Below are 22,915 nucleotides of genomic sequence, written 5' to 3'. Positions count from 1 at the left end.
CAATTCATAGTCTCAACAAGTTGAGACATTTCTGGTCCAAGCTGACAAGAAAGGGCTCTCACCACCTGTCTTTGGCTTGATCTACATGATTCAAGCTGATTGGAGTAGGCATAGTTCCTCCTCCAAGGCTTGATCTCATTTGCAACTTAGCCAAAAGGCCGAGAGGCCACTTTTAAAAATTGCTTCAAATGAAGCTGAAATGTAACCTAATGACTTCAACCAAGCACAGCATGTTGGTACTACATGATCTTAGCCAAAAGGTCAAGAAGTTTGTTTAGTCCATCCATAGCGATTGAAGAAGAACTTCTAAAAATTACATGGCTATCCAGTTCACACAAGGGGATACCACTGTTACTCTGGTCACGCTATCCAGCGAGCAGAAACAAGGTAATATGAACGAACTTTGAATCAATGGTGTCCATCACTCCCTTAAAGTCATCTAAGGAAGAACTTCAGACTTAAATTTATAATAGCACTTCCTACTGACTTCAACAGTAGTATCACTACAGGTTATATTTTGCTGCGTGTAGAAGAACATTAGGTTAAAAACTACTTTGGGAAAATTCACAGTAAAACACTTGAACCAGAATCAAAATTAGTTTTCAATAAAGTTAAGAAAAACTCCCTTCACATAAGTGAATTCAATAATAAGAAATACATAACCTAAAAATTGGTATTTTATGGTTACTTGCTATTACATTAGCATGCACAATGTTACCCTGATAATTAAAACCTCAATCAGATGAAAGAATATCATGCCTCAAGTCTTATTATCTTACTCGACACTGCACCATGATTAAGCAACACTGACGAACACGGCTGTTACATAAAGTCCGGTCTTCAGAAATAAATTCAAATTAGTACTTGCTAGAAATTTAACGGGCATCCTCATTGTAATAGGTGATCCTTTCACCAAATAGGAATGCTTCTTATCAATCAAATTAATCTTTTATGTCATCGTTAATTATACAACCCAAAAATTCATTCTAAATATCGCAACCCAAATTCAAACTTTCAGATTGGTTAGAATCATAGAATAAAATCACAGAATCCCTACAATGCAGGAGGCCATTCGGCCCATCGTGTCTGCAGCGACCACAATCCCGCCCAGGCCCTATTCCCTTAACCCGATGTATTTACCCTGCTTATTCCCCCTGATACTCAGGTCAATTTAGCATGGCTAATCATAGCTAACCTGCAGTCTCATAAATTGACTTCAGACCAATTCTGAACCTGACAAATCTCATTTATTCAGGGACTCCGGTAATATTACTTAAACCTTTGATGGATATCCCTACTTCCTTCTGAAATGCAATATCTGTAAGAAGTATAGCCTAACCTAGGGTCCAAACCTAGGATTTTCTTATAGAAATAGAACCAGTTATTTTTTCAGGATTTATCTAGCTTGTGGTTTATATTTTTTAATATAACCACCAGGATAACATGTTTTTTCTTATTATACTGAAGGCTTAAAACTTTAATCGCCTCATTTAGTCATCAGAATCAAAGCATCACAAACCCCCACTCTTATTCTCTTGTGATGAAATAAAGTTTATGAAGGAGTTACACCCAGACCTTTACAAGATCCAAGAAACTACAGTTTAGTTAAGTAGCAGTTGAAAAGTCTGTCAAGAGACGTCAATTATCCTGGTTAATCTCAATTCTTCATTCAGAGGCTGAGCAGGCCTTGTAACCCAGTTAAATACCCTTGGGCCTCACTCCCTCCTATTGAAGTTGAGGGAACAAAACAGAAGGTCCATTGGGCCTTGAATAAACTTAAAATCTCAACAAAGGTTGTAATACACCAGATGCATACATTCTATGGTTAGTTGTGCTTCTCAGAGAGTTCCTACCATCTGACTGCTCAGCAAGGGCATAAAGCAGCATTTTTCAATGGTCTCATGACAAAAGAACAAATATCCTGCAAGGAAAAAATAACCTAAAAAGGAATGAAGCGGCTCCAAGAAGACACACCTGGTGATGGAAGGTCAAAATCAACTAATCATCTCCAGCAGGACAAACCAATATGTGGACCAGAGAGGTCCACTGAGTTGCAAGAACAACAATTTAAAAACTAATTTCTTTTCAGCATTGCTGAAAATTGCTGGCAACCTTTAGCATTCGTTACACAACCAACATTAATCTCGAGAAAGAAGAGCTACTGCACTGTGTGGTTAAAATCCTTCCACAATGCTGGAGGGAATTTCAGGATCTTGAATTGGAGCAGATTCTTTTATTGCCACAAGGAAAGAGTCAGCAATCTGGAAGGAAAGATGCAGGCAGTATTATCCCCAGGTATCTGCTTTATTTGTCTTTCTGGGTGATAAAGGTTACAGGTTTGTGAGCTTCAGTCAAGTTGCTGAAATGCTCGTTGGAGATAGTACACACTGCAGCCACAGTATTTAAATGTTTAGGCTATTTGATAAAGTGCTGATCAACCAAGATGAGGGGGGATCTTATAGAGACGTATAAGATAATGAAGGGGATGGATAGGGTAGAGGTGGAGAGATTCTTCCCGCTCAGCAAGGACAACAGGGCTAGGGGGCACAGCCTCAAGGGGGAGGGGGGCACTTGAGAACGGAGTTGAGGAGGAACTTCTTCACTCAAAGGGTGGTGAATCTCTGGAATTCTCTGCCCGTTGAAGTGGTGGAGGCTGCCTCGCTAAATATATTTAAGACACGGGTAGATAGGTTTTTGGTAGGCAAGGGAATTAAGGGTTATGGGGAGAAAGCGGGAAAGTGGAACTGAGCCACTTCAGATCAGCCATGATCTTATTGAATGGCGGGGCAGGCTCGAAGGGCTAGATGGCCAACTTCTGCACCTACTTCTTATGTTATGTTCTACCAAGCTTCTTCAGTGTTGGTGCAACTGTGGAATATTCTATCTTTGGCCTACTCTAGTATCGATGACGTGGAGGTGCCAGCATTGAACTGGAGTAAGCACAGTTAGAAGTCTCAACACCAGACTAAAGTCCAACAGGTTTATTTGGTAGCACAAGCTTGGAGTGTCGCTCCTTCTTCAGGTCAGGTGAGTCGTGTTCACAAACTGGGCAAATAGAGACACAAACAATTTACGAAGTAATGGTTGGAATGCGAGTCTTTACAGGTAATCAAATCTTAAAGGTACAATGTGAGTGGAGAAAGGGTTAAGCACAAGTTAAAGAGATAAGTATTGTCTCCAGCTAGGACAGTTAGTGAGATCTTGCAAGCCCAGGCAAGTAGTGAGGATTACAGATAGCGTGACGTGAATCCAAGATCCTGGTTGAGGCCATCCTTATGTGTGCGGAACTTGGCTGTCAGTTTCTGCTCAGCGATTCTGTGTTGTCGTGCATCATGAAGGCTGCCTTGGAGAATGCTTACCTGAAGATCAGAGGCTGAATGCCCATGACTGCTGAAGTGTTCCCTGACATGAAGAGAACACTCATGCCTGGTGATTGTCAAGCGATGTTCATTCATCCATTGTGCTACCAAATAAACTTTATGGACTTTAACCTGGTGTTGGGAGACTTCCTACTCCAGTATCCACAGCATTTATGTGGCTCGGACAGTTCAGTTTTGATCAATGTCATCCCAAGTATGAGGGAACTCAGTGATGGTATTGAATGCCAGAAACGGTGAGAGTCTCTCATTAGTGACTTTCATTGCCTGGCACTTGTGTGGCACAAGTGTTACTTTCCAGATATCAGTACAAGTCTGGATGTTTCACAGATCTTGCAGCACCCAGGCATCAATTACTTTATTACCTGCCAAACTGCAAATGGAACTAAACATTGAAAATCATTAATGAACAAATTCAGCTTGTTAAGGACATTATGATGGTCAAAGCTGGTTGAATCCCAGGATTGTCCCTCAAGGGACAGTTGCAGTGACGTCTTGGGGGCGAGATGCTTGGCATCCAATTCTTTCCTTTGAGCCAGGTACAACATTAGCCACAGAGCTTTCTCCTTGATCTCCACTGTCTTCAGTTTTAACAGGGCTCCTTAGTGCCACATTCTGTCACGTGCCACTTTGACATCAAGAGTAGTCACTTCCATCTTGCCTCTACAATTCAGTTCTTGTTCAAGAACTGAGTGCTTGGATCACAGGAGGACAAGAAGGATCTTCCATTTTGCACTTCTTGCTAAAGTTTGGTTGCAAATGATTCCGCTCTGTCTTTTGCATTCTGTTATCACCACTGTCATGGGTGATGCCTGCAGCATTTCATATAATCGCAGATTAGCGTTTTGGCATAGGTAAATGACTTAGCAAAGGAGGAAGTATAGAAGTCACAGACATATATTGAGCTAGATGATTTAAAACATCTGGTGTGAAACATGGAAAAGTCGTGTAATAATGCAGGAATCAGTGCCAATATCTGCACATTATGAATTTATTGTACAATTACAAGGCTCGAGTTGGTGTTACATCATTCGGGTTTTGCAGGCCAAAGTAAGCAGGGTGTATTGCTGGTTCAACGCAAATTAGAATCAAAGGACCTGCTTACAGACATGATGTTGGAGACCATATAAAATTTTATTTCTTATCAAAAGGAAGTCTTAACATCCTAGCCACAATGAAGTTAATATGGTACAATCCTGACATCTGCTGGTGCAGTAGTGTATGACACACACAAATCAATTGACAATAAGTTCAGAATTGAAAGGTTCAGAGCAAGCATCTAATATTTTTCTGCAAATCTTCCTCAAGATGGATTTAAAGCACATTTTAGTAATTATTTTGTATTCCAGACTGCGAATTCACATGGACTGGTTCATGATTGAGTCACCATAAAGGGAGGTGGTGGTGGTGGTGGGGGGGATATCTTACTTGTAAGCATACAGATTTACTTTGTTTTTAATATTAATAAAAAAATTGCTTTCTATAGCAAGTGAATTGATAAAATTCAGATTAATCAATTCAATTAATCTAATAAGCTTGTTTATGGAGCCTCATCTTCTAGTTAATGGCCAAATTGTTTTATCTCCATTCGTGACAGGATGAGCAGGGACAGAATTTTGATCCAAGTTCATTGATTATGGAATTACTATGTTCCGTCTACAGTATGCAGCTTTTCCTGTTTAATATGGCATGTAATTCTGTCACATCTTTACTAGGTTGACACCTTATTTTCTCCTATGTGTGATGGCATTCCTGATTCCTGGCATGCTTCGCAACACACCACAGTGAAACAGAGATGGTAAACAGCTTAGTGAAAAGCGAGATACACCAAGCTACGCAGTTACAGATTCTAAAGGGACAAAATTCTGCTGATGTTGATGACCCCATACCTCTTCCCCAGAGCCTTATGGATGTCCAGTTTTGAACTGCTAACTCTTTTGTTGATCTAACTCACTTACATGGTGGTAGTTCCATGTGATGCAATGGCGGGAACTCTCATTATGAAGTGAGAATTTGGTCTCCATAAGGATTGGTCAAGACTTTGACAAATAGTTGAACTACAAGAGACAGATTGAGGAGGATGAAGTCAAGCAGCGATTACACTCTTATCTGGGTATTCTTGCCAACTGCTACAAATTCAGACCAGCAACAACTGTACATAGCACTATATCTTCAATCACTTTCATCTGTCCTGGGACAAGATTTGCTAGGAAGATCCAAAACATTAGCTAATGGGCATGATCCTGAAGTATGACTGTTAATCTATTCCTCAATTAAATCATGGGGAAGATTTCACAGAGGTTAATTGTGCTGCGTATGCCTTCATTGTATCCTGTTTTGAAACCTAACTTAATCCTATTTTCTTCTCATTTTTCTTTCTAGTAGTTTGACATAACTGGGTTTGCTGGGCCATTTCCAATAGATGTTTAGAGTTAACAATGTTGGAGTGGGACTGGAGTCACAAATAAGCCAAACTGGGTAAGGATGCATGTTTATCATTCAACCACTTCATGACCTTAGTGACTGCCAACAAGTCTATTTCATCAAATGGAAGGTGGACACATCAATGGACTTGATCTCTTTGTACTCGGCCCCAAATAACCTGAAAGACAATATTGTACACCTGGCTTGGTGAACAGTCAGAGGCTTACCAGCTCTGTGGATTATTCAATAACCTAAGTTACAGACTGGTAAATAACATAAGACACTTCTGCATGCATTAGATATTCAGATGAGTGGTCTTACCCTGCTACAGGAGGAGAGGCGACAAGGGAGAGAGAGCTGATTGGTAACTAGTGGGTGAGGTCAGATAAGTATTTACTTTTATTGTTTATAATTTGTAAAGTGTCTTTTGTGGTTTATATTCTGTGACCATCCAGTGGTCATGGTATACATTGGTATGAATAACATAGGTTGAGAAAACAGACATGAAGTCCTAAAGGTTTATAGAGAGCTAGGAAGCAAGTTGAAAAGTAAAACCTCAAAAGGTAGTGATTTCAGGATTACTATCAGTGCCACATGCTTGTTAGAGCAGAAACAGCAGGGTATATTGGATGAATACATGTCTGAAGAAATGATGTGAGGGGGAGGGTTTCAGATCCTGCAACATTGGGACCAGTACAAACAGGACGGGTTACACCTGGGCAGGACTGGGGCTGATGTCCTGGGGGGGAGTAATTGCTACAGTGGCTGGAGAGACTTTAAACTAAACTAAAATGGCAGGGCAATGGGATATCAGCAAGGAATCCAGGGAGGGGGAGATCAAAGATAAGAACAAATGACAGAAAGGAGAATAAGAAAAAAGTGATAGGCAGAGAAATCAAGGGCTAGAATCAAACAGGACCACAGTGAAAAGTGGTGTTAACAGGACCAGTAATTTAAAAACACAAGCCTTGAGGTTTTGTGCTTAAATGCATGGAACATTCACAATAAAGTGGATTAATTAATTGCAGAAATAAATTAAATGGATATGGCTTAGTCAGGATTTTGGAGACATGACTGCAGGTAACTAGGTATGGGAATTGAACATCCAGGGTTATTCAATATTTAGGGAAGATAGGCAAAAAGGAGGTGGTGGTGGTGGATTGCTGGTTAAAGAGGAAACAGGTGAGGAAAAATATTAGCTCTGATGATGTGGAATCTGTATGGGTGCGGCTGAGAAACACAAAAGGAGAAAAAAATGTTGGACCCCAAACTACTGCTTTTGTTGGAAATGGCATTAAACAGGAAATTAGAGATAAAGGAACATCTGTAATTATGGGTGACTTTAATTTGCATATAGATTGGGCAAATCAAATTAGTTGGAATACTGTAGAGGAGGAATTCCTGGGATGTACATGTGGTGGTTTTCTGGACCAACATGTTGAGGAAACAACAAGAGAAAGCCATTCTGGAATGGTTAGTGCAAAAGGAATAATTGGCAATCTCATTGTGAGATCGCTCTTCGGGATGAGTGGCCATAACAATAGAATTTTTCATCAAGGCGCAGAATGAGCAGTTGATACTGAGATGAGGGTTCTAAATCTAAAAGGAAATTATAATGATACGAGGCGTTGAGTTGGCTATGATGGATTGGGAAATGTTATTAAAAGGTATGATGGTGGATAGGAAATGACAAACATTCAGAAAGCACATGGTGCCAAAGTAAAACAGGAAAAGGTGGCCAAACCCATGGCTTACTAAGGAATTTAGAGATGGTATTAGATTCAAGGAAGAGGCATACAAATCTGCCAGAAAAACAAACTTGAGGACTGGAAGCAGTTTAGAATTCAGCAAAGAAGGACAAAGGGATTAATTAAGATGGGGAAAATAGAGTGTAGGAATAAGTTTGCAGGGACATAACCCTGACTGCAGAAACTCCTATAGGTACGTACAGAGAAAAAGATTGGTTAAGACAAATCTAGGTCTTGGAGTCAGAAGGAGGGGAATTATAATGTGGAGCCACAAAAAAGCTGACCAACATACTTTGGTTCTGTCTTTACAAAGAAGGGCACATATAGTGCACCAGAAATGTTGGGGAATAACAGGTTTACTGATAGGGAGGAACTGAAGGAAATCAGTATTAATAGGGAAATGGTGTTGGGGAAATTGATGGGATTGAAGATCGATACATCCTCGGCCTGCTAATCTACATTCGAGAGTCTTAAGAAAGCGGCCCCAGAAATAGTGGATGCATTAGCGGTCATCTTCCAAGATTTTATAGACTCTGGAACATTTCCTACAGATCGGAAGTTAGCTAATGTAACCTCACTATTTAAAAAGGGAGGTCAAGAGAAAATGGGGAATTATAGACCAATCAGCGTGATATTGATAATGAAGTATAGAAGTATAGAACAGTGCAGAAGGAGCCATCCAGCCATCAAGTCTGCACCAACCACATCCCTCCCAGGCCCTACCTACACAGCCCCATGCATTTACCCTCGCTAGTACCCCTGATCTCACGGGTTTTAGATCAGTTTTCAGATTTCTGGCACCTGTGGAATTTTGTTTTTTGCCGCATTTTGGTTTGAGTGGCTTCGGAACGCTGGATACACCTTGTGAAGAAGGGAAAGGGTTAATGAATTTAATGCATTTTGTACCTAGCGTATATCACAAACATAACCCTTCCTCATGGCTGATCTCGTTAAGCTTATACTGCTCCTGGCATCAATATAAATTATTGATTCATGTTTTCCTTACTTGTTCATGTCTTTCATTCTCCAACTTTCAGTTCCATAAAGACATAGTTAAATGAGAATGTTATTTTGCAGACATTATGAACCTTACCCGTTTGTACTGACTAAGCATAGTTAAACAGCTGCAGATGGTAGAGTGCGATAACGGCTACTTGACAGGAGGACTCCTGCTGGGAAGCCGCCACCACACAAGTTACTTCAATGAAGAAGCTGCCAAAGCTGCTGGAAAAACTCCAGTTCTGCCTGAAGCCGAGGGCTGCATCATGGCTGAAAGTGGGAGCATTGCAGGTCCTGACTGATACCCAGAGTTTGCGAGGTGACTGATGCTGAGAATCATGATGTATAAATTCCACATTTATTTGTGTTCAGTGAGAAGCCTGGTAAACCACTGTTAGGTACCAGGTCTCTCCCAAAAGCTTTTGAAATAAAACTTCTGCACTTTGACTCACTAACAGTCTTTTACCGACAACACCTTGTGGTCTCCACATTACCAGAAGGAGAGGGAACCAAACAGGGTTTCCATGAAAGATTTCACTCCAACACAGAACAAAGGTTGAAGGATGAAAAAAACAGAGTTTCTTAAAATTCTACAGGGTTGCCGGAGAGAAGGAGTTTGCACATACAGGAGGGAACAGAATAAAGCGTGAGAAATAAAGAAAAACTATACAACCATACACAGCAAGATCCCAGCCAAACCAAAGACATGTTAGGCATTGGTCACAGCAAAAGCAGCCAATAAGGAAGGTTTAACCTGAAGTTGATGTGGAATGTTGTGACTTTGAATAACCATTGAGATTGGGAGAGTTTGGAAGGTGGCAGGTTACAGAGAAAGTTACATTAATAACCAGGTCAGGATGTTGGAACGATCTTCACAAGCAATGAATTATTCCTTATGAGGTGTAATCACTGCGGTAACGCGGGAAATGCCACAACCAAACAAACTTCCCTTGAAAAATTCCCTGCAGAAACCATCCATCTGATTTGATGAATAGTGGACTCCAGAATTTTCACCACTACCAAAGATTTTATAGCAGAGCACTTGGAAAACAGTGCCAGGATTGTACAGAGTCAGCACAGATTTAGGAAAGGGAAATCATGCCCGACAAATCTACTGGAATTCTTGGAGGATGTAACTAGTAGAATTGATGAGGGGGAGCCAGTGGATGTGGTTTATTTGGATTTCAGAAGGCTTTTGACAAAGTCCTACAGAAGAGGTTAGCTTGTAAAATTAAAGCTTATAGGATTGGGGGTAGTGCACTGAGATAGATAGAAAACTGGTTGGCAGACAGAAAGCAGAGTAGGAATAAATGGGTCTTTTTCCAAATGGCAGGCAGTGATCAGTGGGGTACCATAGGGCCCAATGCTAGGACCCCAGCTGTTTGCAATATCTATTAATGATTTAGATGAGGGAACTAAATGCAATATCATGAAATGTGCAGATGACACAAAGCTGGGTGGGCAGGTGAGCTGTGAGGAGATGATTTGGACAAGCAGGGTGAGTGGGCAAATGCATGAAAGATGTAGTATAATGTGGATAAATGTGAGGTTATCTACTTTGGTAGCAAAAACAGGAAGGCAGATTATTATGTGAATGGCTATAAATTAAGAGGGAAATGTGCACTGATACCTAGGTGTCCTCATACTCCAGTTACTGAAGGTAAGCATGCAGGTGCAGCAGGCAGTAAAGCCAACAATGGTAGGCTGGCCATCTTTGCAATGCTCCAATTATACAGGGCCTTGATGATAACACACTTGCATCAGTGTCTGAAGTTTTGGTCTCCTTGTCTGAGAAGGGTGATCTTGCTGTAGAGGAAATGCAGCGAAGGTTTCCCAAACTGATTCTTGGGATGGCGGGTCTGAGGTTTGAGAAGAGATTGAGTTGTTTAGGATTATTTTCATTGGAGTTCAGAAGTATGAGTGGGGAATCTCAGAAACTTATAAAGTTCTAACAGGACTAAACAGGGTAAATGCAGGAAGGATGTTCCCAAAAGTGGGAAGTCCAGAACCAGGAGGTTATAGCCTAAGGATATCAGGTAAGCCTTTCAGGACTGAGATGAGGAGAAATTTTATTACGGTCTAAGTTTCTTCACCTGGAGAGTGGTAGGCCTGTGGAATTCGCTACCGCAGAAAGAAGTCGAGGCCAAAACACTGTTTTCAAGAAGTTGGATTGCTTTGGGTGAAATGGAGCAAGGGAAATCAGGCTATTGAGTTGAATGATCAACCAAGATTATACTGAATGTTGAAGTGCGCTCGAAGGGCTGAATGGCCTACTCTTGTGCTTATTTTCTACGATTCTATAACAGGCCGTTGCTTCCTTGGATTAAGATTTAGCCACAGAGACATAGAAAATAGAGGCATGAGTAGGCCATTTGGTCCTTCAAGACTGCACTGCCATTCATTTTGTTCATGGTTAATCAAATTCAATATCCTAATCTCTCTCTCGGCCTCCTCCTCCTCAATTCCCATATCCCCTGATCTCTTTAGCCCCAAGAGATTTATCTAATTTCTGTGCCGGACCTTGTCAAAAGCCCTATTGAATTCCACGTAGACAACATTAGTTGCACTGCCCTCATCTTAACACCTCATCACCAAGTCAAAAAATTCAATCAAATTTATTTGACATGGTCTCTGACTAATCTTTGCTTCTCCAGGTGGAGATTTATTCTGTCCCTCAGAATTTTTTCCAATATTTTCCCTACCACTGATGCTAGACACACTAGCTTGTTTTTTTTCCCTCCTTCCTTTCATGAATAATACTATTACATTAGCTGTCTTCCAATCATTTGGCATCTCTCCAGTGGCTATAAAGGATTTGAAAATTAGTGTCAGAGCCTCTGCAATTTTCTCCCTTGCCTTACACAGCAGTCTGGAATATATCTTGTCTGGGTGTGAGGATTGATCCACTGCTATGGCGCTGAAACCACTAAAATCTTCACACTCCCAATGCTAGTTTGTTCAATTCTATCATCATCCCCCTCTCTTCTTTCTATACCTACAGCATCTTTCTCCATAGTGAAGATGCTGCACAAGCAGCGCTATTTAAAGCAAATCTTACACATTTCTCACCTTGCACCTCCAACGGATATTCTGTGGGTAACTGGAAACTTTGTTATTGTTATTAAGCCAATTCCATTCTGTTTATCCCCCACCCCTTCCTTGCCCAATAACATGGGAGTGTGGGAGAGCAGAACAAGTCAGGGCCTTTAACTTAGGTGTAGCCAGAGAAAGCAGCACTGTTCCTCAAGAAGCATTTCTTCTCAGGCTGTCCACACACTGATGGGGAATTGCTTCTCCCTTTGCCTCATCTGCTTACTCTCAGGGAGCAGCTTCAAAGCAGCGGCTGCCTCCATCTCAGCTCAATGCCATTCTCTGCACCAATTTGCAGCTGCAATTCCAAAGCCATTTGCTGCTGTGAACAAGTGCGGTTCCTTCACTTCCCTATGGGGGCACTGATGCATCCCAAATCTGCAAACGTGAGCAGACAAAATCAATTCCAAGAAATGGTTTGCAATTTGACTGAAGCTCTCCAAGGAAATTTGCACCACAGTGCAATATAAATGAGGAGAAAAAAAGCAGCAAGTTTGAATGCAAGAACACCAAATATAAAAGACAAAGAGATTATCTTGTACAGGAAATAGAAAAATTGCACTTAACAGAAACTTATACAGACAAAAAAAAAATCAAGAATGAACCACGAGATTTCAGGCACTGTGGCACAATTATGGGAAAGAAGTGGAGTTTAAGTTGGTTTCAAAAAGTGGAAAAGGGAGGTAGGTCAGTGACCATGGGGTGATGAATGAGTAGAAATTGTTACGAGATAGGGTACAAGCAGCAGAGTTTTGGATAAATTTGTTATATTCCTGACAATTGAAAGAAGACACCAGAGCCCGTCTTTATCTTGAACCAATTTATTCATAGAACTATAGCAGGTATATATCTTCTGTCTCAATAAGCACTGAAGTAAAAATCCAATTAATGCCCTCCTCCTGTATGTACTTAACCTCAATTGACACAATGAGCACTGTAGCTGTTTATTGAGGCTTGGTGTAGGTGAGGTGTGGGTGAACATAAGAACATAAGAAATAGGAGCAGGAGTAGGCCATCTGGCCCTTCGAGCCTGCCCCGCCATTCAATAAGATCATGGCTGATCTGTCGTGGCTCAGTTCCACTTTCCCGCCCTCTCCCCATAACCCTTAATCCCCTCTCTTATCAAAAACCCATCAACCCGCTTCTTAAAAATATTTAGCGAGGCAGCCTCCACAACTTCAACGGGCAGAGAATTCCAGAGATTCACCACCCTTTGAGTGAAGAAGTTCCTCCTCAACTCCGTTCTGAACCGCCCCCCCTTTATCTTGAGGCTGTGCCCCCTAGTCCTACTGTCTTTTTTGAGCGGGAAGAGTCTTTCCACCTCTATCCTATCCATCCCATTCATCATCTTATACGTCTCAATGAGATCTCCCCTCATTCTTCTAAACTCTAACGAGTACAAGCCTAGTTTATTCAGCCTCTCCTCATAGCTCAACCCCCTCAACTCCGGTATCAGCCTAGTAAACCTCCTCTGCACTCCCTCCAGGGCCAAAATATCCTTGCGCAGGTGCGGCGCCCAAAACTGCACACAGTACTCCAGCTGCGGCCTCACCAATGCCCTATACAGCTGCAGCAAGACCTCCCTACTTTTATATTCAATCCCCCTCGCTATGAAGGCCAGCATCCCATTCGCCTTCCTGACCACCTGCTGCACTTGCAGGCTGGGTTTTTGCGACTCATGCACAAGGACCCCGAGGTCCCTCTGCACCGTCGCCTGCTGCAGTTTTTCGCCACGTAAGTAATAGTCCTTCCTACCATTCTTCCTACCAAAGTGGACCACCTCACACTTGCCAACATTAAATTCCATTTGCCATTTCCTGGCCCATTCGCCCAGCCTATCTAGATCCTTCTGCAGACTCTCCACACCCTCCGCACAATTTGCCTTTCCCCCAATCTTAGTGTCATCAGCAAATTTCGACACCCTACACTCGGTTCCCTCCTCCAGATCATCTATATAAATGGTAAATAGCTGAGGCCCCAGCACCGACCCCTGGGGCACCCCACTAGTCACCAACCGCCAATCCGAATAGCACCCATTGACCCCCACTCTCTGCCTCCTATTTGACAACCAATCCTCTATCCACGCTAACACCCTACCCCCAACTCCATGTCCTCTGACCTTCTGCAGTAACCTCTTGTGAGGTACCTTATCAAACGCCTTCTGAAAATCCAGAAAGACCACATCCACCGGCTCTCCTCTATCCACCGCCCTAGACACATCCTCATAGAACTCCAGTAAATTTGTCAGACACGACTTCCCTTTAATGAAACCGTGTTGCGTCTGCCCTATCAAGCAATTCCCTTCAAGATGCCTCGCAATTTCCTCCTTAATGACGGATTCTAACATTTTACCTACCACAGACGTTAAACTAACCGGCCTGTAATTCCCCGCCTTTTGCCTGGCACCCTTCTTAAACAACGGCGTAACATTAGCCGTTTTCCAATCCTCCGGCACTTCCCCGGAATCCAGCGACGTCTGGAAAATAACCACCAAGGCCACCCTACTGGAAGTGCATTGGAATAATGAAGTCTGGGAGGTAACAAAAGAGTGTCTGAAGGTTTCAGCAGGATATATCAAGGCAGGGGAGAAGATTGGAGATATGTCAGAGGTGAACATAGACAGTTTTTGTGATGGAGAGGACATGGAACCAAGAGGAAGACAAGGCTGCAGACATGTGATTCAATTACTGACAATGTTTGGAGACAGGGGCTGGAATTGATGGTGAGTCTGTGGGCAAGGATAGAAGTTAATAGTTTCAGTCTTCCTAATTCATACCTCAATGGTAAGCAAGTTATGGCCCCATCAGGGTTCTGATTGGGGCCCATGACACATTCTGTTGAGAGTGAGAGAGCAGAGCTAAGAGATGAATGAGTATAAGAAAAAGCAAGACAGAGTGGAGCCAGGGAGATAAAAGGGGGTGAGAAAAAGCCAGTGTGAACCCAGGACAATAAAACAGTGCATGGAAGAAAAGTTAAAGTTTAATGTTTTTAATCACAAGTGGGTTTACATTAACACTGCAACGGAGTTACTGTGAAATTCCCTTAGTTGCCACAGTCTGGCGCCTGTTCGGGTCAATGCACCTAACCAGCATGTCTTTCAGAATGTGGGAGGAAACCAGAGCACCTGGAGGAAACCCACGCGGACATAGAGAGAACGTGCAAACTCCACACACACACACACACACACACACACACACACACACTGAAGTTATAATGAAGTTATTGTGAAAATCCCCAAGTAACCACACTCCAGCACCTGTTTGGGTACACTGAGGGAGAATTTGGCGTGGCGAATGCACCTAACTAGCACGTCTTTTGGACTATGGGTGGAAACTGGAGCACCTGGAGGAAACCCACACAGACATGGGGAGAATGTGCAAATTCCACACAGATAGTGACCCAAGCCAGGAATCGAACCTGGTCCCTGGCGATGTGAGGCAGCAATGTTAACCACTGCCACCGTGCAGAGAGCAGTCCAGGGAGATAAAAGAGAGGGAGTAAAGGGGACTGAGAGTGAAGCCGCGAGGATAAAAGAGTACTCAAAAGAGCAAGACTTAGTGTAATGTGATTGGTTGGTCAGTATATTACTTGGATTCCTCATTTATCTTCTAAATACTGGCATAATCTATTGGTAACTGTAACACATTCTTCATAATAAAGTTCTTGTAAAACTTGTTGGGAGCAGTAGGGTTTAATAATTAAAATAAAGATAAATATAAATATAAATAAATTAAATACTAAAACACATGAAATTAAATATAAATTTTAGCTGGTAACTGGTAGTAGATCAGTGAATTGTAATATACCCAAGGCAAGTGTAAATATTAATTTGGTTTTTCCCATTTGAAGTTGATGACAGTTCTATTAATATATGAGTCATTAAGTAATTTCTGTAATGCGTTCTGAAATATTCTGTGAGTATTCAACCTTATTTATTGGGTTATAGTTAGTGAACCTGCCCAATTTCAACTTTGTGGCCCCAGTGAAATGAAGGGTCATTCAGGCAGCCCACTCGCAAGCCGAGATTGCCCACCACTGTTGCAACTGAGGGAAATTGCAGCTCATCTGTAATTGAATAGTGAACAAGCTGTCTGCCAATAAGACACAGTGAATGGGCAAACATTGATTGGTGATAGTGTACAGCTAGACATCAGAATACAAGTGGAACCTGACCCAATGCCTCAATGTTGTTGCGAAGGTAGAAAAAAGGGGTTCGAGCACAAGTTGTAATTTGCTAGAGATGCTCTGACTGTAAGTGGAGAGTTAATAGTGCAACCGACATAGGTTGAGCTGGACTGCAGACAATAACAATGCAGCTTTGAGCAAGAATAGATACATGAATGAAATGAGGACTGGTTACATATTGTTCTCAATTGTAAAGTCTGCAGTCAGTGATTTGGTACTTCCATTCTCAACTTGGCCAATGAAAATCACGAGTACACATGTCCAATGGTGACAAAATCAACCGTCTGATTGAAACTAAACCAATTCAGTCAAAGTGACATGGTAATCCCCGTCCAAGTTTAATTAATGTTCAAGTAAATGTTTAGAAATAAGTGCTGTTGTAACACATTCAGAAAATTTATAGCTGCAAGATATCTGCTGGGACAAGAATATAAAAGAATTTTCATCTAATGCTCACGAGCATAATGCCAACAATTTTTCCTATGGTGCACCATTGCTCTGTCAACACCAAAATGTGTGTTAATGGCCGAACAGTGATGAGTAATAAAAATCACACAACTACCTAAAACTTTGAGTAACCTGTCTTCAACTGCTTCGAGCCACTTTACCAAGGACAAAAAAAGTTTAAAAAACAAAATACTACAAAACTGAGTCATATTGGACCCGAAATGTTAACTTTGTTTCTCTCTCCATAAATGCTGCTAGACCTATTGAGATTAAGCAGTTTTGTGTATGTGTGTGTGGGGCATAGTTGGGGGAATGCAGCTGACAAAAACATTAACATCCTTCAAAATATTTGAGAATCAGGAACACTTATCAACATAAAACTAACAAGCTCCTCATCAATATTATTTTTAAAGTAGGCTTCTATTTAGCATGTATTGTAAATGACCAGCAGCTGTGAAGTCATCTTGTACACTTGTCTGAGCTACTATTTTACATTAGACATCTATACTGCTACATACAATTGTTTGGATTACTTTATGCTGAAGTATGAATTTTAAATATGGCCTGGTTTCCTATTATCAATAACGCCAAAACTTGATTTATAGTTCTTTGAATGGGGAGGAGCAAGGAAATTAATCTCAAAAATGTTTTTATATTTAATATAATTACTCTTGGAATTAACATTATTCCCTTTTTACACAGATTGTTGTTGAAGGAAGACCAAACCATTTACAGATAGGTTATGAGTTTGTGCATTCAATCTTTAAACATTAGTATCCACAGAAAGTTTTCAAAAGCTAGGTTGTGAGCGAGATAAATGGAAACTTAACCACCAGAGGGCAACTGGCACATTTACATTCAACTACTGCACAGAATTATGCTGCTGTGTGCTCATGCATTTTTGATGTCAGGTTGTCATTACAACATTAATGAGAAGGGTCTTTCTGGAAAACAAAGGCGCTAACTAGGTTCTCCAACTCCATTTTGAGAATTTTAAGATAATTCCTGCAGTGTAGTAAAACAAAACTCTCTATTCAACATAAACAATTAACTTGCATTATATTTTACTGAAGAAGCATTTACTTGTAGGGCATCAGCAGTACTAAATTTACAGGTTCTCTACTGGTCTATGTTCATTTCACAAACCTTGCTTTAATAAAGTTGACTCCTTAAAGTTGCTTGATTAGAATACTTGCATTTGAATTTAAACTGTACATAATGGCTCCCATTAATAATTTGTTTAAAATTTCGTTTCAGATCTTTTAACTTAAATTATTGGTTAATTGAAATTCAACTGCTAATGGGTCTGGATCAGTAAAGACTAATGTGTCCACTGTTTGAACAGAGGGGAATACGATAAGATGAGGGTGGAATTGGCGAATGTAGATTGGGGACGCAGATTGGTTGGCAGGACGGCTGAGGAACAGTGGAGGATTTTTAAGGAGATCTTTGTCAGTACTCAGCAGAAATATATTCCAATGGTAAAGAAGGACTGTAAGAGAAGAGATAACCAGCCATGGTTATCAAAGGAAATAAAGGAGAGTATTAAATTAAAAGCTGTTGTGTTCAGAGCGGCTAAAAATAGTGGGCAATTGGAAGATTGGGAAAGATTTAAAAAAAACAACGAATGACTAAAAAAGCGATAAAGGAAAGATAGACTATGAAGCTAAACTAGCTCTAAATATGAAAAATAATAGTAAAAGTTTTTACAAATATATAAAGGAGGAGGAGACTGGCTAGAGTGAATGTTGGGCCCTTGGAGGACGAGAGGAGGGATTTAGCAGTGGGTAACGAGGAAATGGCTGATGCTTTAAGTAAGTTTTTTGTGTCGGTCTTCACGGAGGAGGACACAAATAGCTTATAGAGACTTACAAGATAATGAAGGGGCTAGATAGGGTAGAGGTAGAGAGATTCTTCCCGCTTAGAAAGGATAGCAGAACTAAAGGGCACAGCCTCAAAATAAGTGGGGGCGTGGGGGGCAGTTTAGAATGGAGTTGAAGAGGAACTTCTTCACTCAAAAGGGTGGTGAGTCTCTGGAATTCTCTGCCCTTTGAAGTGGTGGAGCCTACCTCACTGCGTATATTTAAGTCACGGGTAGATAGGTTTCTGATAGACAAGGGAATTAAGGGTTATGGGGAGAAAGCGAGAAAGTGGAACTGATCCACTTCAGATCAGCCATGATCTTGTTGAATGGTGGGGCAGGCTCGAAGGGCTAGATGGCCTACTCCTGCTCCTATTTCTTATGTTCTTATTTGAATTCAATCTGGATAATAATGAAAGAATCAACAGCCGTGAACAATTCACTTACTTGGCGAAGTCCAAATATGCTACATGCCCATGATAAAATCCTGGTTTCATTTCTTTCCATGTAGTAACGTTTTTTACAAATCGAGCCTGAAATAACAGAAGATTATACTTTTGTTGGGTTATGCATACAAATCATATCAGTCCTGAATTTTGCCCAATCAATCTTAATTTTTATTGGGCTGATGTGGGAACTGATAAATAAGGGAAAAATGCACAAAACACAATAATAAATTGGTGAAGGGGCATATATTGCTGGGAAATCAAGAATCCTGACTGTGCATCGCATTTTTTGTCTACTAATCATGATATTCTAGCTTGTCAAATAGAGGCTGAATATACTATGTTCCATTAATTTACAGGCAGGCATTTTTGGCAGAGGCAAAATGTACAGGTTTCTTAGGTAAAATCTAGGGGAACGGCTCTCATTTGTCTTGTATCAGATTATAGCTTTTGCTTTCAATAGATTGCAATTAGTACTTTACAGTGAATTGACAAAAGGAAGAAATAGATTCAAATTTCAAAACATACCTATGGCCCCAATCTTTAAATAAATTCTAACTTAAAAGAAGATAATAAATTCTACATATTGCTAAAATTTGAGTGTTGTTCATTTTTGCAATGATCGATGCTCAAATCTGATGAGCCTAGTTGAAAAGTATACAAAGTGAAATGCACTCCAGATGATGAACAGTTGAGTGGCCCTGTCTCGTAATCAGATGAAAATGCAATAAAATTTCTATACATCATCTTTTGGGAAAGACACTGTGGGATCTTCACTCCAAGGTATTTAATTTCATGCACCTCGATGAACAAGTTTTATTCTATAAAAATTGAACAAATGCTCCAAAAATATTAAAGAATGAAGTACACGTAAAGAATTAGTACTCACTTGATCTTGCAAAGACATCACAGGATTGTTTTTGGTTGTGTTGATATGCAGAACATGGTACTTGTTTTTTGCGCACAGATCATAAGCAATGTTTGTGAAAGAAGTGCTGGCAGTCTTCGGTACACGATTGTAAAGGATGATGATGTCATCCAGCTCTTCTCCGACATCTTGCCTTGGGTTGTCCATCGTGTGGCGCTGCTCAATTTCTCTGACTTCATGTCGTGCAATTGCTCTCTCTGTAAAATACAAATCCAGGCTTGAAAGCAGACCAGCAACACCAAAGCAGTGGTATCCTAAGACTTCTGTATAAAACACTATGATAAAGTAGAAAGTAAACTAAACCTCATACGGCTACTCTGGAAACAGTAGATTTGAGTTGAAATATCTCACTGAGACAAGCAAAGTCTAAATCTGGCAGTATAAAGCAGAAACTATAAATTGGTTACAAATTACGTTCAGAATGTGCAATAAAGATTGGGAAAAGTAGATAAGATTACAAGAAAGGGATGTGAAAATGGCAGGCTGGCAGGAAATGCTTTAAAAAAATTAAAATCTGCAATACTAATTAACTTCTGAAGGAATAAGCCACCACACTTGTAAAATTAAATTTTCAGGGCCAAAGCAGTTTGGCAGTAATTATCACTGCTAAAAATTCAATTGCTTTTTAATGCATCAGATTTAATTTTTTCTAGCATGTGATGGTTAACTATTGAGCACATACCCAGCTTCACGCCACTGAATATATGTCAATGCTATGTTGATTGGTGAGGTTTTGCTGTAGTGCAGCCAGTGGAGGAGTAGTGTAATCATCTTAAATTTGTGTCACAAGTAGGCTTACATTAACACTGCAATAAAGTTATTGTGAAAATCCCCGAGTCACCACACTTCAGCACCCTTTTAAATACACTGAGGGAGAATTTAGCATGGCCAATGCACCTAATTTTGGTTACAACATCTGGATTAATTAATTTTTCTTGATTCATGTGAAGTTGTTGTTTGATTTTTTTTTAGGTACAGAGAACATAAACATCCTCACCTTCACTGTTAACACAAAATCCAGACAACTGATGGACAGATGGACAGTGGCAGATGGGCTTCAACACAGATAAATGTGTAGTCGTCCATTTTGGCAGAACCAATGGGATGAACGAGTACACTATCAAGGGCAGGAGTCTTAGTAGTGTTGAAGAGCAGAAGGGTCTTGGGGTCCGGGTCCACAGGACTCTTAAATCGGCCTCGCAGGTGGAGGATGTGGTCAAGAAGGCGTATGGTGTACTGGCTTTCATTAATCGAGGGATTGAGTTTAGGAATCGGGAGGTAATGCTGCAACTTTATAAGACCCTTGTCAGGCCTCATTTGGAGTACTGTGTGCAGTTCTGGTCGCCTCACTATAGGAAGGACGTAGAAGCTATTGAAAGGGTACAGAGGAGATTTACAAGGATGTTGCCTGGAATGGGAGGCATGCCTTATGAAGTTAGGTTGAGGGAGCTGGGACTCTTTTCCCTGGAGAGACGAAGGTTGAGAGGCGACCTGATATAAGTTTATAAAATGTTGAGTGGAATAGATAGGGTGGATTCTCAGAGGCTATTTCCCCGGGTTGAAACGGTCGCTACGAGAGGACACAGATTGAAGGTGCGGGGAGGCAAGTACAGAAGTGATGTTAGGGGTAAGTTTTTCACTCAGAGGGTGGTGAGTGAATGGAATCGGCTGCCGTCAGTGGTGATGGAGGCGAACTCGCTGGGGTCTTTTAAAAGACTTCTGGATGAGTATATGGAATTTAATGGGATTGGGGGTTATAGATAGGTCTATAGATTGATAGGTGTTGATGTGATCGGCGCAACTCGTGGGCCGAAGGGCCTGTTTGTGCTGTAGTGTTCTATGTATGTTCTAACTAGTTTTTGAAGCAGCTGATTCACAATTTAGAATCAGGATGGGTTCCAAGTTCATCATCAATGAGAAGTTGTTTAATCTGGAATAGTTAGCTGATATGGTCCAGTTCAACCAGATTGAATTCAATTTAAACAGTAGCTTTTACTGACCTGGACCCATCAGCAGTTGAATTCAAATTAACCAACAATTCCAATTAAAAGATTCAAAACAAATTTTTAAACAAAATTTATAATGGGAGCCACTATATGCAATTTAAATGTAAATTGTAAACTCAAATCATGGAACTTTGTTTAAAGATTCAATAATACTGAAGATGGCAAAACATCAGTAGCAATTTTAATGTCTGAAACGGAAGCTATTACATAAGGATTTTCTTCTTGATTATTTCAACTCAAAAAGTCACACTATTATTTATATGATTTAAACTTGAACTGAAACAGAAACACTGATAAAATGTTAAAACTCATGTAGAAAATTGGCAAGAATGCAAAGTCATGATTGGATTAGTTCACACTTAAGCTGAGGATTTCAAAAATGTCAAGCATCATTTTAACCTACAAGATCTGTTATTTTACAAATGGTACCAATACCAAGGGATTTCTTCATTAAATTTGTTTCAACACAAGCTTCAGGAGTTCTGGCACAAAGCACATCATCAAAGCCCAGATTTCTGCCAACAAATCATCCGATAACTTGTTATTGTAATTTTCAAACTACTGTAAAGACTATATGTATGATATTAACTTTGACTAAACGCAAGATTGTTGAAGCACACATTCTCATTTGGAATGACAGCAAGGTTTTAAGCAACTGGTTTCCAAGGCTTTGTTCAGCTTCACTGAACATCAATATTTTCAAAGTACCACAAAGCACCATCAAGTCATGTTCACCTAATTTACTCTAACCCAGTTTGTGCAAATACAATGGTAAAAACTCTGGGTAGATTATATGCATTTCACGTTATTCCACCTCTCCCAAATTTGAAACTAACTGGAGAATTTCATTCCAAAGTCACACAGGTAGCTCCTGTGGTTATTGGAATAGTATTAATATAGCAGTGGTGGATTCAGTATACAGACAAATTCCCATCTTATCACATTGCTCTGTTAGTAAGAGGCATTTCCCCCAAAATTGGACAAGAATTCAGTATGAATCTTGAACCAGTGGTGTACATATGCGGTAACTGATCAGTCAAGAACAAGGAAAAATGGAAAACAATTCCACTTTTGTTTGTAACAATTTGGAGGAAAATGTAACTGGTTTGATAAGTTTGCAGATGACACAAAGGTTGGTGGATTTGCGGATAGCAAGGGGGACCATACAGCAGGATATAGATTGGTTGGCGACTTGGACGGACAGATGGCAGATGGAGTTTAATCTTGACAAATGAGGTAGTGCATTTTGCAAGGTTTAATACAGATAGTAAATATACAGTAAATGGCAAAACCCTAAAGAGTATTGATAGGCAAAGCGATCTGCGTATACAGGTACACAGGTCACTGAAACTGGCAATGCAGGTGGAGAAGGTAGTCAAGAAGGCATACTTGCTTACCTTCGAT

The 22,915-nt window shown here is 40.6% G+C and overlaps 1 protein-coding gene across 2 annotated transcripts in view; it reads right to left on the bottom strand.

Moving 5' to 3' along the window:
• Positions 1-22,915, bottom strand: part of LOC145347591 (heparan sulfate 2-O-sulfotransferase 1) — a 217,590-nt gene that overhangs the window by 44,874 nt on the left and 149,801 nt on the right. For both annotated transcript variants that reach the window (XM_080195179.1, XM_080195180.1), the window contains 2 exons: positions 19,467-19,702; positions 18,579-18,664 (listed from right to left, as the gene is read on the bottom strand). In XM_080195179.1, coding sequence (XP_080051305.1) covers positions 18,579-18,664; positions 19,467-19,702 — 322 coding nt within the window. The remainder of the gene's footprint in view (positions 1-18,578; positions 18,665-19,466; positions 19,703-22,915) is intronic.

This window comes from Carcharhinus amblyrhynchos, chromosome 9 (genome assembly GCF_965287045.1).
Source record: "Carcharhinus amblyrhynchos chromosome 9, sCarAmb.v2.hapA, whole genome shotgun sequence".
NCBI classification, from domain to species: Eukaryota; Metazoa; Chordata; class Chondrichthyes; order Carcharhiniformes; family Carcharhinidae; genus Carcharhinus; species Carcharhinus amblyrhynchos.
This window is presented reverse-complemented; position numbering and strand designations above follow the sequence as displayed.